The sequence below is a fragment of the Amphiprion ocellaris genome, chromosome 19 (genome assembly GCF_022539595.1).
Source record: "Amphiprion ocellaris isolate individual 3 ecotype Okinawa chromosome 19, ASM2253959v1, whole genome shotgun sequence".
NCBI classification, from domain to species: domain Eukaryota; kingdom Metazoa; phylum Chordata; class Actinopteri; family Pomacentridae; genus Amphiprion; species Amphiprion ocellaris.
This window is the reverse complement of record NC_072784.1, coordinates 33,118,858-33,136,607: the sequence shown is the minus strand read 5'-3', so window position 1 is coordinate 33,136,607 and position 17,750 is coordinate 33,118,858. Positions and strand designations below refer to the sequence as shown.

The following is a 17,750-nucleotide window of genomic DNA, read 5'->3' as shown; positions in this document are numbered from 1 at the left end:
CAAATATCAGCCTCAATAATGGGTTGTTCCAATAATCCCTGATCTGACCTGGACTGGTTGGTGGAAGCAGACGTGTTGTTGGTCAGATTTTCCTAAAATTTCAAAGCTTCACCAACAATGACATTTTTATGGAGAATGTTTGTCTGTTCTTTTAAAAGTTTGTGTTCTTAAATACGAGCCAATGAGAATATAAATATGCTAATATACAACTGTAAGATAGTTTTGAAGGTTCTAACATTATTGATAATGTTAGAATTCATAACAGCGGTGTATTCAATTTTACGTCCCTTTCCTCCAGGTTCTGCTTCATCCACCTCCAAAAGATCGTTCACTGTGTCGCGGTGGAGACAGTTCTGGTTCGCTCCCGTCACCTCATTCCTCGGCAACGTGCTGATGTACTTCCTGTTCCTTTGCCTGTTCGCCTACGTTTTGTTGGTGGACTTCAAACCGCCGCCTCCAGACGGTCCTGCCACTCTGGAGTTTGTGCTTTACTTCTGGGTTTTCACCTTAGTCTGTGAAGAGATCCGGCAGGTTGGTAGTTCCTGTACGACAGGCTGCACAGAAACTACATAATAAAATGCATCAGCCACATCCAGGTCCAACATGTCTGATATGTTCTGTGGTCAGAGCTTCTTTGTGGGCAGCACATTTGTCCTCCAGAGGATCAGGAACTACATCCAGGATGTGTGGAACAAATGTGACCTGACGGCCATCGCTCTCTTCATTCTGGCTCTGTGCTGCAGGTCATTCTTCTTCTTCGCTCTGAATATACTACTATCAGCCCTCCATGTATCTGTGCAGACAGGATTTAAAGTTGCTCCTTTTATCTTTCTTCTTGTATTTCTTCCTGTGAGCTTGGATAGGATCATAATATACAGTAGGTGGATATTGGAACTATGACCCCTAACTGGCTGCTTTTGTTTTCCAGAATGTTTCCCTGGTCGTATGATTTTGGCCGAGCTGTGATGGCCATAGATTATATGGTCTTTACGCTACGTCTGATCCATATCTTTGCTATCCACAAACAGCTCGGACCCAAGATTATCATTGTTGGCAAAATGGTAAGAATACACAAACTGACCTACAAATGACAGAAATACGAGGAGCAGAAAAACTCCCTCCTGGTATTCCTAAATACTACTTCAGTGTACAGTGAGATGTGGAGGACTAGAGGCTGGTTAGAGGTGTTCTGAGAATAAAACTAATATAGAGGGTTAAACAGAACAACGTGGTCCCTAAGCTCAGCAGCCATGTGTTGGGATGATGAAGAACGCCTGATGTTAACAGTAACTGTGTACAAAAACCTATGAAGAGGATGTTGCTGCTAATTCCACCTCTTCAGTATAAATGTCTGGTCAGAGGTCAGATCCTTCCATCAGGATTAGCCCTAAACCTAAACCTGACCCTCTACAGTACTCATCACATAAGAACCAAATGGTCCTACAGACACATCCTGACAGATTTACTTTATATTTCAGTCCATTAGTGTCTTGACTGGAAACAGCAGATCTTCACACTAAAGCCCTCTGTGTCCTTCAGGTCAAAGATGTTTTCTTCTTCCTGTTTTTTCTGGCGGTTTGGCTCATGGCCTATGGAGTGGCCAATCAGGCGCTCCTCTACTCATATGATCCTCGCCCTAACTGGATATTTCGCAGAGTCTTCTACAGACCATATCTGCACATTTTTGGACAGATACCCATTAATGAAATGGATGGTGAGTGGTACAGTCTCTGGTGAACTTCCTCCATATTTGTCCAGAACATCAGTTTACCTTTTAGACTTCAGCCTTACCACATTCAGAAAGCTTTCATTTCTGTCAGTTCATCTCCTGTTCAGGTCAAATCAATTAAACACTTCTTTATTATAAGATTTGCATGATCTTTTTAAGACACAATGTCAGAATGTTTCTTAAGATGAACGTCCACATTTGGTCCAGCAGCTCACACTGATTGGTCAGATTGCAAGTTTTCTTAATCGCTTTGGTACATTTGGTACAAATAGCAGAACACCATGGATTACCAAATCTTTAGTTCATCTCTCAAAGTAAATATGTGTCAGTGAACATGTCAATGGCATCAGAATGACCAGTCCTGGTGTCGTGTGGATCAGACGGTCAGATTACTGAGTCATGTTGTCATTACAACAGTGTTCTCTGGAGGGATGTTCTGATTAAACTATGGATGAAGTGTAATGACAGTTTTTGTAAACTGTAAGTTCCTCCTTAGTGTATGTGGGAGATTGATTCCAAGAGACTGGACAAGATTCACATTTAGGCTTTCACTGTTTGTGCTGTAATTTGTTGACAGACCACATCATTGTAGAATATAGAATATAGAATATTCTTTATTGTCATTATACAATGTATAACGAGATTGCAGAGCTTCTCCTTTTCAGTGCAAGGAAATCTTAAAGATAGTGCAAAAACAATATATTTACATATATACAGTATAAATAACAGAGATAAATAACGGAATGAATATAAATAACAGTGAATGAGTCAGTGGTGTACTATATTGCACAGATACACTATATTGTTGGCTTTGTGTGAGACATGTGAGAGTTCAGGGTGGTGATACAAAAAGGAAAACAGCGCTGCATAGCACAAAGAAAAAACTACAGTAGAAATGTGAACATAGGACAATCTCCTGAGGGAAAACTGTACATACAGTGCTGTAGGAATTACAGTTCAGTCTTCCTACACCTCCTGACATTCCTGTCTGTTGGACACAAGTTCTCATCCACATCATGAATATCTTCTCTTGTGTCTTTGAATGATTTCAGAAAACCCGAACCCTTCACACATTTCCCTTTGTAGAGAAATTCAAGATTCACCTGGGAGCAATTTACCAACTCAGGACAGATTTAGAAAAACATCTAATGGAAATGTATAGAAACATCCTGACATATTCTGACAACTTTTTTAAAGACTGATGTGATGAACTAATACCTAAATGTTGTGGGGGGTGAGACTATTCAACAGAGACCCATTAGAATACATTTAGATCAGCAGGACATAAGCAGCTGATAATGGAGGAATCAGCAGAGAACTGGACAGAATCATTTGCATGGATGAACCAAAGCATTTACAGCTTGTTCAAAGAAATGAGAAACTGCCTTTTGATGTGAACAAGAGACACAATGATGTGAAGATTGAAGAAATAGTTTAGAGAATTTCAATTCTGATCTGAGAAATGAACCAAAGCCACTGAAAAAAACTGTAATAGTATAGTTAGTTAAATCTGGGACATTACATTACAAACCATTATAATACAATGAAAGGCATAGTACTTTAATGAACCTGTGTTGTATCTGGAAGCTGGTGCTGGTTATACAATCATGCAATAATAATACATTTCCCAACATCCCTTTCAGTAGATTAACGCTAGTACTGCAGCAGCACCACGACAACACTGGTCATTGTGTCCCTGAATTATTGGATATTGCAATATTTAATGATAGAAAATGAACACTTTATCAGTTATTGCTGCCATCATTGTTACGGTGGATGTTACTCTTTCAAGTCCTGACGTTTCCTCATGTGATGTTCTGAACTTGTGCTCTGGGTTCCAGCTGATAAATGGGAGGAGGTAAACTGTACAAACAATGCTGCAGAGATTGAAGCCGGAGCAGAGCCTTGTCTGAGCACCTACGCTAACTGGCTGGTGGTCATCCTCCTAGTCATCTACCTGCTGTTCACCAACATAGTTCTGGTCAACCTGCTCATCGCCATGTTCAGGTCCGTCTACAATGATCCGTTTCACTTCCTGTGTTGTTGTAGTTTACTGCTGCTTCCTGTAACCTTCTGAATATCCATGATAGCGTCTGAATTCACTGTCCACAGCTACACCTTCTCCAAAGTGCAGGAGCGCAGCGACACCTACTGGAAGTTTCAGCGTTACAACCTGATAGTGGAGTACCACTCACGGCCCTGCCTGGCTCCACCCTTCATCATCATCTCACACCTCCACCTGTTCATAAAGAGATACATCCGCGGCATCACCTCCGTTAAAGTGAAACACTTTGGTGAGAAACATTAGAGAATGAAGAGTAAAGAGGTCTAGCACTGATCCTGGATGTAGGGTTAGGGTTTGGTCCAAAGTCTTCTGATACGTTAAGATCTGAGAGGAAACTGTCATCAGATTAGAATCAGTTCAAGTGTTTGATCAGTTCAGGTACTGATCAGTGTGAACCTACTGTAGTGAACTGAAACTGATGGAAAGGTTCTCATTGGAACATTTGATCTTTATTCAAACGATCCATAAGCAATGCTTCAGGTATTTACCAAGAAAAATATTGATCGCTGCTGAAATTAGATTTCTGTAAAGAAAAATACACATTTTTTGTGAAAACTTGGAACAAAGAACAAAGGAAGCACATTAAATGTGGACACACACATTAAAGTATTTCATCCCACAGATGGATCAGAACCGGTTCTGTCACATACTGAGCTTTAAGGAACAAACAGAGATGAGCTTTCTGTTAAGATTCAAGATTCAAGACATGTATTTGTCACAAACACAATTATAAATCGTATAATGCGCAGTGAAATGCATTGTGCACCTGTTCCAAAACTGAAACAATAAGAATAACGAAATAAAACACACACAATTATGTATACATACATACATACTCACATATGTAATGCATACATACATACATACATACACATATACATACATACATACACCCATATACATTGAATATATACATATAGATATAAAGATAGAAATGAACAAAAAAAAAATATAAATCAAAGTGAAGTAGTGCAATAATGTATTTGTACAAGGTGAAAGTGAACAGATATTGAACACAGTTTGCAGGTTGGTTGTCTACTGAGTCTACTGTTTCAGGTTCAGCAGGAGGACAGCCTGTGGGAAGAAGCTCCTCCTCATCCTCTGTATTTGCCTTCAGGCAGCAGTAACGCCGCCCTGGTGGCAGCAGAGAGAACAGTCTGTGGCTGAGATGGGTGGCCTTTAACCTGCAGCGTTTGTAGTAAATGTCCTGCAGGTTGGGGAGGGTGGTTCTGATGGTTCTCAGTCGAGCGGACCACCCTCCTCAGGGACAAGAAGTCCTGCTGGGTGCTGCTGCCCATCCAGGTGGAGATACTCCCATCCAGGTGGAGATACTCCCATCCAGGTGGAGATACTCCCATCCAGGTGGAGATACTCCCATCCAGGTGGTGATACTCCCATCCAGGTGGAGATACTCCCAGCCGCAGGTGTAGACGTTCCTGAGCACCTTGAGAGGGAGCTTGAAGTCCCTCAGAGACACTGTGGAGCTTTCTTTACCAGGGTGTTGATGAGACAGGATCATGTCAGGTCCTGGAGATGTTAACATCCAGGTACTTGAAGCTCTCCACTCTCTGATCCTAAGTGGGTGGTATGCCCTCTGCTGCTTCTTGCTGTAGTCCACCATCAGCTCCTTGGTCTTGCTGATGTTCAGGAGGAAGCTGTTGTCTCTGCACCTGTCCTCCATGTTGGTGCTGTCCATCAGATAGTCCTCCTGGTTGTTGGAGATCAGACCCACCACTGCTGTAATGATGTGGACAGACAGTCATGAGTGTGCAGTGAGTACAGCAGAGGGCTCAGCACACAGCCCTGGGGGGCACCAATGTTCAGGTGAGGGGGACAGGTGTTTTCCCACTTGAACCACCTGTGGTCTGCTGGTCAGAAAGCTGCAGATCCAACTGCACAGGGAGAAGGTGAGTCTGAGGTCCTGCAGCTTAGTGACCAGTCTGGAGGGGATGATGGTCTTGAATGCTGAACTGAAGTCCACCAACAGCATTCACACATAATCCCCTTCCTAGTGTCCAGGTGGACCAGGGCTGTGCAGCAGGTGGTTGATGGTGTCCTCTGTGGATCTATGGGGCTGGTATGCAAACTGTAGGGGGTCCAGGGAGGCAGGTAGGGAGGAAGTGATGAAGTGTCTGACCAGTCTGTCCAAACATTTAATCACCCAAGAGGGGAGAGCTGTCATTCAGACAGCTGGGCTTGGCTTTCTAGGGGCCGGAACAATGACAGACTGCTTCAAGCACCTGGGGATGATGCACTGGGAGAGGACAGGTTGGATATTTCTGTGAACACCGGTGGTAGCTGGTTGCACAGGCTTTCAGGACACGGCCTGTTCTACCGTCAGGTCCTGCAGCCTTCTTGGTATTCAGGCGTTGAAACATCAGCCTCACATCATGCTCCGTCACGGTTTGTCTCCTCCTGTCGGCCGGGCAGGATGTACGCCTCTCTGCTGGGAGCCTCAAAGCATAAAAGTTGTTGAGTTGGTCGTCCAGAGAGATGTCATCATGGGCATCGGTGTTACTTTATAGTCTGTCTCAGGTCTTAGTCCCTGCCATAGTCCCCTGGTGTCCCTCTGTGACTCCAGCTTCTCCCCGTACCTCTGTTTGGCCTCCCTCATGGCTCTGAGGACGCCGTACGTAGCGGCCCGGTAAGGTCCCATCTCTCCGGCCCGGTAAGGTCCCATGTCTCCGGCCCGGTAAGCTCCCATGTCTCCAGCACGGTAAGGTCCCATGTCTCCGGCCCGGTAAGGTCCCATGTCTCCGGTCCGGTAAGCTCCCATGTCTCCGTTGGTGAGTCCTGTGTTGTAGGCGGCGGTGCGAGACTTCAGAGCATCTAAAGCAGATGCCTTTGTTTATCTTCTGGTTGGGAAACTCCCTGATGGTTCTTTTGGGGATAGTGTCCTTCACTAGTTTCCCAATAAATCCTACAACCGTCTCCATAAACACGCTGACATCATCACCAGAGCTGGAACATTTCCCAGTCTGCTGTCTCCACGGCGTCCTGCAGGGCAGCCTCTGATTGGTCAGACCAACACATCACTTCTCTCTCCACTGGGGCTGTTGGCTTCAGCCGCTGCTTGTACCTGGGCAGAAGGAGGATGGAGGCGTGGTCTGACCTGCCCAATGGTGGCTGAGTCTTTGCTGCATAGCATCTCTGAAGGGAAAATAACAGCGGTCCAAAGTTTGGTCTCCTCTAGTAGGGAAGGTGATGTGCTGGCGAAGTTCCGGCATCACCTTCCTCAGGTTGGTGCTGTTAAAATCCCCGACCATGAGGGCAGCTTCCCGGTGGTTAGCCTGCTAGCTGGAGATAGCCTCATGTAGCTCGGATAATGCAGCGTCCGTCTGCGGGTGAATGTAGACAGCACTGAGAATGGCGGAGGTGAATTCCAGAGGGAGGTAGAAAGGGCGGCATTTGATGGTTAAAAGTTCCAGGTTGGGCGAGCAGGACTCTGAGAGATAAATAACATCTCTGACCAGTTGCTGGTCATGAGACAGACCCCCACCTTTAGACATTCTGTCCATAAGGTGAACTGAAGAACTCTGCTGGTTGAATGGCGTGGTCTGGGATCGTGGGGGACAGCCATGTCTCCGTGAGGCAGATGATACTGCAGTCTCTGGTGTCCCTCTGGTACCGCATCCTGGCTCTGAGCTCGTCCAGCTTGTTGTCCAGGGACTGGACGTTAGCAGCAGGATGCTAGGTAGTGGTGGTCGGTGTGCTCAGCCTCAGCCTGTTCCTTATGCCGGCTCGTTTCCCCCGGGGCCCGTTATGCTGCCAGTGTCCTTTGTTGTTGGAGGGGCACCGCAGGATCTCACTGGGCAAGGATGCATCAGCAGTAAAAATCAGAGAATATGGTGAAAAACCAATATTCACCAGTGTGTCTCTGTCGTATTTGATACAACCAGGAGATGACATGGTGAATGCCGTTCAAAAAATTAAATTAAAAGTAGTGGTGGGATGCGATTACAAAACTTAATCTAATTAATTACAGGCTTTGTAATGAATTAATCACAATTAATTGCAGTTTTGTCAAATAGCAATATTTGACACAATAAGTTAAGTTTTTCAATTCAAATAAAATTGTGGTTGACAGTTGAATCAATGAATAGACATATACATATTTATAATTTAAAATTTATTTAAAAAAAGGAAAATGGGACATATAGAAAAAAGTGATTTTGATGACTTAAAGCCTGAATTTTGTTGTTTTTTCCACTGTACAACACATAAAATCAGCATAAGTAGTTCAAGGAGCTTCACAAAGTTGAAAATCCACAGATTCATTCTGTTTTCATCTTTTCTGGGTCTGATAAATAGTGGAATTTTGATGGTTCTTTTTATAGGAATATCAATTTTTATTTATGTAATTTTTTTATAAACTAAAAGTTTATAATTAAGTTATTAAAAGAGATATTTTTGTTGTTTAGGTTCTTACTCCTCCAAGGAGGCAGAGCCTCGACGGAGTAAAAACTTAAACCACAAAAATATTTCATTTCTATTTATCTGCATTTTTCATCTGTCTGCTACATTCACAGATTACTGCAAATCTAAGTGCAATTATAGCGATTTTATTCAACATTTTAAGACTTTCTGTAAACTCAAGCACTGTCTAGAAAAGTGGTCTATTATGGGATGGCTACACCGTTAGCCGTTAGCATGACTCGTAGCTAACGTTAGCTCTCCATGTTTTACATTGAGGTGATACCGTCGGCTTGAAGTGACGCAGTAATCACAAAACTCTTTGTTGTACAATTTACACACAACCAGGCTTTTATCCAAGCTGCCATCAGGAAGATTTTTAAAAGGAGACCTTCTGTCCAACAAGCTCAATCTCATCTTCCTTCACTGTTCACCAGTGCCTGACTTCACTCAGTGCTTCCTGTGCTTCTTCTTCATGGCTACAGACAGACTTTAGGTTCATTATCGCCACCTACTGGGCTGGAGTGTTCATCAGAGTTACCTGTGTGCCAGAAATGAGGGAACTGAGGAGGGTGCAATTAATTACGTTATTTTTAATGCGTCATTTTCGCTGTAATTAATTAATCGAAATTAATGCGTTAAAGTCCCAGCCCTAATAAGAAGTTAAATAACAATAAAAAATGTTGTAGCAGTGCTCGAGCATGTACGACGGCGGCCGCACTCACCAGCGCCATCTAGACCGTCAGAACAGTGTCATGTTCCGCCATATTCAAGGATCATGTTCTTGTTTCCAGGTTACACAGATCTCCATGTGCCTGAGCTACATGTTTGGTGATCTTCTCTCTCCTCAGCTCTGGAGCTACGCAGCAGAAAAGCAAGTCGACTCAACACATGGGAAGCAATCCAGAAGGAAAATCTCCTCTCAGCTCAGAACAAGAAGCAGAGGGAGAGCGACACGGCCAGACTCAGACACACTTCGGTCAAGTACGTCCAGCAGACCTAAAGATGTAGAAGACCGTTGTTGTCTGGAGGCTACAGCTTTACCTTCAGGTCTACAAGTAGATATGACCCACTGCTGCCATGGTACTGGTACTGGTGCTGGTACTGGTACTGGTGCTGGTGCTGGTCCTGGTGCTGGTGCTGGTGCTGGTGCTGGTGCTGGTCCTGGTCCTGGTGCTGGTGCTGGTCCTGGTGCTGGTCCTGGTCCTGGTCCTGGTCCTGGTGCTGGTCCTGGTGCTGGTGCTGGTCCTGATGCTGGTCCTGGTCCTGGTGCTGATGCTGGTCCTGGTCCTGGTCCTGGTGCTGGTGCTGGTCCTGGTGCTGGTGCTGGTCCTGATGCTGGTCCTGGTCCTGGTCCTGGTGCTGGTGCTGGTCCTGGTCCTGGTCCTGGTGCTGGTGCTGGCAGTGGCGTGCAGACATTTTGGGGGGCAGGTGCTCAGTGGAAGAAAAAGGGCACCTTGTGCAGCGTGTAGAACCACTGGCTTATGCTGCTTATGGCCTATTGCAAACAGCAGAAAGAAGCAAATATGTTTCTTAGATGAGACTGCTTGGTGAGAAGAGTCAGCGCATTACAACACTAAGATCACCACACCAGACTGTAAATGCCATGACCTAAGTTCAATTCCCTATTTACACAGTTGTGTTCTGAAGACACATTTTAATAGGGTATTTAAGTTATCATTGTCAAAGTTTTAATAATAGCCTATCAATGTAAATACAAAATTACTGCAAGTGTTGTAACGTAGAAGTGACTCATGGTTAGTACTAATACAGCCCATTGCCTGATTTAGTTCCATCAAATCACTTTGTGTTGACAAAATAAATCAGGAACAGTTTTTAAGATATCTCAATAAAATTAGAGGAAAAGGCCCTAAACAATTAACATGACTCTAATGTTGACTCTGACCTTTGTTCCTCATGATCATGATCTTTCTCCTCATCTTCCTTAGATGTTTTTTTAATCCAGGAGAGCAGAGAGCTGCTTCCCTGCTGTAGCTCCCTTTCTTTGTCTCTCTTCATCCTTTTCCTTCTGGGCATGCTGCGATTGGTAAATTAAAGGAGATCGACAATATCCAGACTGATTCCTGACATTAGGCTCCAACAAGGCAGAAAGATACTTTTTCTTTTTGTCATTTAGCAAATAAGTCACAGCAAGTGTTGCCTCTGCCTAATGTAGGCTAATAATATACCTACACAAACTAAATATTCAGTTATAGTATACCGATCATATGCTGTACCAGTTCACCAAATAACATTGGTTGTGAGGTCATCGTCGTCACGTTATGTCGATTAATTGATTATTATTATGGGTAGCATGGAGCTTGTTAAGCGGGAGGGCTTGTAAATATAAGAACTGGAGGAAGTTGCATACACCATGTACAGAGAAGTCTGACTAGACTTTGATGAGCTTTGCTGCATCTTTTTGTTTTGTTTTTTTTTACCTCTGACATCTTCTAAACTGTTAATCTTTTACATGATAAAACAAATATAGAAATTCTCTGTGACTTTGTGAGATACAGAAAGAACCTGGTACAGATTTTTATTACAATCCTGTAATTTTGAATATCATACTATAATATTAGATAATAGTTAATAAGTAAAACAGAAGTGAATTGTATTGATTATCCATCTCTGTTTTTCTAACTTCAGTTTGCTCCTCATGTCAGTGTTTCTCAGTTCCTGTTTCTCTGCAGGTTTTAGACGTGTACTGAGCTGAACTCTTTCCTGTCTTGGCGTTTGCAGGGTGGACAGTGTGTTGAAGCAGATGGCAGAGATCCGAGACCATGACCGAAGGATGCGTTTGCTGGAGACAGAGGTCAGATCAGCAGCACCCTGGATATTTATACTATATTTACTTTTTCCTCTTATTGTAGTCAGAATGTTTTTAAAAATCTAAAACATCTTAAATGATCTGGTTTAAATCCAAATCAAATCAAACTAATACAGTTGAAAAAAAGTTCTTTAAGTTGTGCAATGTCTGCATGCATGGCTGGACTGATGAGGCATCTTAGTGCACGTTAGTGCATGGTGTGTCTGGTTTCTGCAGCTGCTAGCTCAGCTATCTGCTAACTCTGCGTCTCTGTGCTGGTCAGATGGAGTACTGCTGCAGCGCCCTCTCCTGGATGGCCGACGCTCTGTCTCAGAGCAGCCTGATCAAAGCCGGCCGGCCTCCTCCTCAGCTCAGAGGTAAAACCATCGGACCACAACCAGTTCTGTTGTTTCAGTTAAATGATTAAAGTGGAAAGAGCATCTCTTTTTGTACCTGCTTGTTCTGCCACGGAATCGATCTTTTGCCTTTTTGTAGTTTTTATTTGTTGTTCTGCTGCAGATCTTCCTCCTCTTTCTCCGAGCTCACAGACGTCATAGGAAGCCTTCAGAGATCCCAACAGCTCAGAGCTCATCAGAAGCACCGTGTTCCACAGGTGCTTTTAATGTTTCTCTGATGTTTTCCACTGTATGTTGTTTAAGGTGTACATTAATCAGGTCAAATAACATTCTGCATTTGAAGTGTACTTTTTATACGTCATCTCTTTTATTTTCTGTCAGTGTTTGATTCTCCATCTTTAAAGTGCATTAATAGAGCTTTGAGCCCCAGATGTTACCAGATGTTGTGCCTTGTTAAGATGACTATCTAAGACAGTCATTCCCTTCATCAATCAAGGATTAAATGCTGTTGAGGACCACAGCATTTTCCAGGGAATCCACCCTGGCTCATCAAAGTTGCACTAATTGATATTTTTATGGAACAAATGGCTTCATGAAAGAATCTGACCCTTTTAGTCTCTTTGAGCTCATTGTTTTGCCTTTTATCTGCTTAATTCGCAGCAGCTGCTGTCTTTGAAAAGACTGAAAGGTCATTTAATGACCTTGTTGAGGTGTCTATATGGTATTTTTTATGGTTGAAGACATAACAAGAACCAGAGGAGATATTTTCATACTGTTACTGTTTTCTATGTTGTTTTTTTGTAAACCAATATGTGCTTCTGTTTTCAATCACAATGCAGATATTCAGATTTTATTCAAATGGACCAAAATTATTGTCTTCTTGATCTAATTGTATCTCATCAATAAAGATTGTCCATAAAAATGTAGGTCTCATGTATCGTTAGTAGCTAAAAGTCAGTCAGCATGTGCTCCTAGTTTTATTTTACTCTCACTGAACAGAAACAACTGTGGAGGATAAAACTCTGAGGATCACCAGAGATATTTCAATGAATCTGATTTCATCAGTAGTTCTTCAGCTACTTCAGTCTGTTTCTGTTGATAGAGTTGAAGCCCTTTAACACTGACGGTGTTAGAGATCCTCCTTAGATCAGTCAGAACATGAACAGACACCGAAAGGGTGGAAATGACCTGAGTGATATTCACTGAGCACTAAATATCCCTACTGGTGTTTAAATCAAAAAGTAATGTCAGGTTTTCTTGGGTTTCCTGTTCAGGAATTAGATCAGTCAGAGTCCAGGTCCACTAAAATGAAATGTGGATTTCTGGAGAGAGAAGTGAAGTGTGAGATAAAACCAGCTCAGATGGACTCTAAAACAGCGACAAACTGACTGTGTCGGTTACAACCTGCAAACTGCACACAAACCAGAACCCACAACTTTAAAATGATTTATTAGTGTTCAGTATTATTGATTATCGATTTGGTTAAAACTAGAGTTATCAGTCTGATGTCTGATTATCAGGAGAAGAGATGGTCATTCATTATTAGTCCTTAAACCTCAGACACACACATACACACTAACAGTAACACACTAAGAGTAACACACTAACAGTAACACACACATACACACTATCAGTAACACACACACACATACACACTAACAGTAGCACACACTAACAGTAACACACATGCACTAACAGTAACACACACTAACAGTAACACACTAACAGTAACACACACTAACAGTAACACACACACACACACTAACAGTAACACACACTAACAGTAACACACACACACACACTAACAGTAACACACACTAACAGTAACACACACATACACACTAACAGTAACACACTAACAGTAACACACACATACTAACAGTAACACACACACACACACATACACACTAACAGTAACACACACACACATACACACTAACAGTAGCACACACTAACAGTAACACACACACACATACACACTAACAGTAGCACACACTAACAGTAACACACACACACTAACAGTAACACACACACTAACAGTAACGAACACACACTAACAGTAACACACACACACATACACACTAACAGTAGCACACACTAACAGTAACACACACACATGCACGCTAACAGTAGCACACACTAACAGTAACACACACACGCTAACAGTAACACACACATACTATCAGTAACACACACACACACATACACACTAACAGTAGCACACACTAACAGTAACACACACACACTAACAGTAACACACACATACACACCAACAGTAGCACACACTAACAGAACACACACACTAACAGTAACACACACATACACACTATCAGTAACACACACACACACATACACACCAACAGTAGCACACACTAACAGTAACACACACACGCTAACAGTAACACACATACACACTATCGGTAACACACACACACACATACACACTAACAGTAGCACACACTAACAGTAACACACACATACACACCAGCAGTAGCACACACTAACAGAACACACACACTAACAGTAACACACACATACACACTATCAGTAACACACACACACATACACACCAACAGTAGCACACACTAACAGTAACACACACACGCTAACAGTAACACACATACACACTAACAGTAACACACACACATACACACTAACAGTAGCACGCACTAACAGTAACACACACACATACACACCAACAGTAGCACACACTAACAGTAACACACACACGCTAACAGTAACACACATACACACTAACAGTAACACACACACACATACACACTAACAGTAGCACGCACTAACAGTAACACACACACATACACACCAACAGTAGCACACACTAACAACACACACACTAACAGTAACACACACACATACACACTAACAGTAACACACACTAACAGTAACACACACACACTAACAGTAACACACACACACACACACACACACACACACACACACTAACAGTAACACACACACACACATACACACCAACAGTAACACACACACTTCCCTCTTTAGACTGGGTTCCTTACATGGAAGCAGCTCAGGGTTAATTTGGCAGCAGATTGAATTCAAGCAGGAAACAGAATCCTGATGTCAGATCTGGTTGATGAATAGTCGGGGAAGTTCTCTTCTGTCAGCTCTTCAGCTCCTCCAGACATTCTTCAGACCTGCTTGAGGTCATGTGTTCACATGGCCATCATCTAAAGCAGACTCAGTCAGTCAGATTCAACTCTGTGATTATTCCAACCTGACACTATCCAACCATAACAATCAAAACCAACCATGACCAACTATAACCAACTATACCCAACCATAACAACCATAACCAACCATAACAACCATAACCAACTATAACCAACCATAACAACCATAACCAACCATAACAACCATAACCAACCATAACAACCATAACATCCATAACCAACTATAACCAACCATAACAACCATAACCAAATATAACCAACCTTAACCAACCACAACAACCATAACCACCCATAACAACCATAACCAACTATAACCAACCATAACAACCACAACCAACCATAACCAACTATAACAACCATAACATCCATAACCAACTATAACCAACCATAACAACCATAACCAACTATAACCAACCTTAACCAACCATAACAACAATAACCAACCATGACAAGCATAACCAATCATAACCAACCATAACAAACTATAACCAACCATAGCCAACTATAACAACCATGACCAACTATAACCAACCATAACCAACCATGACCAACTATAACCAACTATAACCCACCATAACAACTATAACCAACTATAACCAACCATGACCAACCATAACCAACCATGACCAACTATAACCAACTATAACCAACCGTAACAACCATGACCAACTATAACCAACCATAATAACCACAACCAACAATAACCAACTATAACAACCATAACAACCATGACCAACCATAACAACAATAACCAACCATGACAACCATAACCAATCATAACCAACCATAACCAACTATAACAACCATAGCCAACTATAACAACCATGACAACCATGACCAACTATAACCAACCATAACCAACTATAACCAACTATAACTAACCATAGCCAACTATAACAACCATAACCAACCATGAACAACCATAACAACCATAACCAACTATAACTAACCATAGCCAACTATAACAACCATAACCAACCATGACCAACTATAACCAACCAAAACAACAATAACCAACCATAACCAACTATAACAACCACAACCAACCATAACAACTATAACAACCATAACAACCATGACCAACTATAACCAACCATAACCAACCATGACCAACTATAACCAACTATAACCCACCATAACAACTATAACCAACTATAACCAACCATGACCAACCATAACCAACCATGACCAACTATAACCAACTATAACCAACCGTAACAACCATAACCAACTATAACCAACCATAATAACCACAACCAACCATAACAACTATAACAACCATAACAACCATAACCAACTATAACCAACCATAACAACCATAACCAACCATAACCAACCATAACAACCATAACAACCATAACAACCATAACCAACCATAACCAACTATAATCAACTATAACCAACCATAACAACCATAACCAACTATAACCAACCATAAAAACCATAAACAACTATAACTGACTATAACCAACCATAACAACCATGACCAACCATAACAACGATAACCAACTATAACCAACCATAACAACCATAGCCAACTATAGCCAACCATAACAACCATAACCAACTATAACAACCATAACAACCACAACCAACCATAACAACTATAACAACCATAACAACCATAACCAACCATAACAACCATAACCAACTATAACCAACCACAACCAACCATAACAACCATAACCAACCATGACCAACCATAACAACCATGACCAACTATAACCAACTATAACTAACCATAGCCAACTATAACAACCATAACCAACCATGACCAACTATAACAACCATAACAACCATAACCAACCATAACCAACTTTAACCAACTATAACCAACCATAACAACCATAACCAACTATAACCAACCATAACAACCATAACCAACCATAACAACCATAACCAACTATAACCTACCATAACAACCATAACCAACCATAACAACCATAACCAACTATAACCAACCATAACAGTAACCAACTATAACCAACCATAACAACCATAGCCAACTATAACAACCATAACAACCATAACCAACTATAACCAACCATAAAAACCATAACCAACTATAACCGACTATAACCAACCATAACCAACCATAACAACCATGACCAACCATAACAACCATAACCAACCATGACCAACCATAACAACCATGACCAACTATAACCAACTATAACCAACTACAACCAACCATAGCCAACCATAACCGACTATGACCCACATAACCAACCATAACAACCATAACCAACCATGACCAACCATAACAACCATAGCCAACATAACCAACCATAACCAACTATAACCAACCATGACCAACCACAACTGACCATGACCAACCACAACTAACCATGACCAACCACAACAACTAACCATGACTAACATGACCAACGATCACTAACCATGACTGACTGGTTTTCTGTCCTGGCCTCCTGATAGCAGGGTTAAACAGTAAACAGCTGAGTGGTGGATGCAGGCCGACTGCAGGTCCAAACTGAGAGAAGACGTCTCTGGAATGTCTGAGCTCATCTCCACTTTCAGCCACTTTGCAGTCTTCATCTTGATCTGATCTCCTCTTTCCATCTCAGCTGTTTCTCACTTCCACTGCTCTGTCACTACCACCAACTGTATGATGACCCTAAAGCAGACATTATGGGCTGTATAAAGCAGTAAATAATGATCTGCTGAGGATGATACCAGGCTGAGTCCTGACGGCTTTGTTGGCTCTGACCTTATTCAGAGAATCCAGGTCAAGATGAAATCACAAACCAGCTTTCTTCCACTCATCATGTTCTGGTTAAGGATGTAAATGACTGGTCATTGGTCACTGATCATTGGTTGATCATGATTAAATACATTTAGTGTATTTTTGCGTTTGCTCACCTGTTGGTTATACATTTATTTGCTGTTACGCTTCAACAACGTGCAGGTCTGAGTTCCTCAGATCTTTTTAAAGATTTAACATCACGTACAGGAAGACATTAGTCCTGCTTATTCAAAGTAAATATCTTGTTTTTATTATGGATCATTCAATCAGACTGATTTTAACAATCAAGAAGCTCAAAGATAGTTACACATTAACCAAACTGTAATCCTGACTGGTAAAAACATTGAAAGTACACGTAAACCCCTGAAACCCTGAGCAGAAAGTAAAGCCAGGATGTGGGGCAGG

At 42.0% G+C, this 17,750-nt stretch overlaps 1 protein-coding gene across 1 annotated transcript in view; it reads left to right on the top strand.

Annotated features, from left to right (window-relative positions):
• Positions 1-12,298, top strand: part of trpm4a (transient receptor potential cation channel, subfamily M, member 4a) — a 43,617-nt gene extending 31,319 nt beyond the window's left edge. Inside the window, exons 19-28 of the mRNA XM_055005122.1 lie at positions 299-531; positions 628-743; positions 929-1,061; positions 1,540-1,714; positions 3,571-3,736; positions 3,842-4,023; positions 9,059-9,191; positions 10,950-11,022; positions 11,300-11,393; positions 11,536-12,298. Coding sequence (XP_054861097.1) covers positions 299-531; positions 628-743; positions 929-1,061; positions 1,540-1,714; positions 3,571-3,736; positions 3,842-4,023; positions 9,059-9,191; positions 10,950-11,022; positions 11,300-11,393; positions 11,536-11,573 — 1,343 coding nt within the window. The 3' untranslated portion in view covers positions 11,574-12,298. The remainder of the gene's footprint in view (positions 1-298; positions 532-627; positions 744-928; positions 1,062-1,539; positions 1,715-3,570; positions 3,737-3,841; positions 4,024-9,058; positions 9,192-10,949; positions 11,023-11,299; positions 11,394-11,535) is intronic.
• Positions 12,299-17,750: the final 5,452 nt, after the last annotated feature.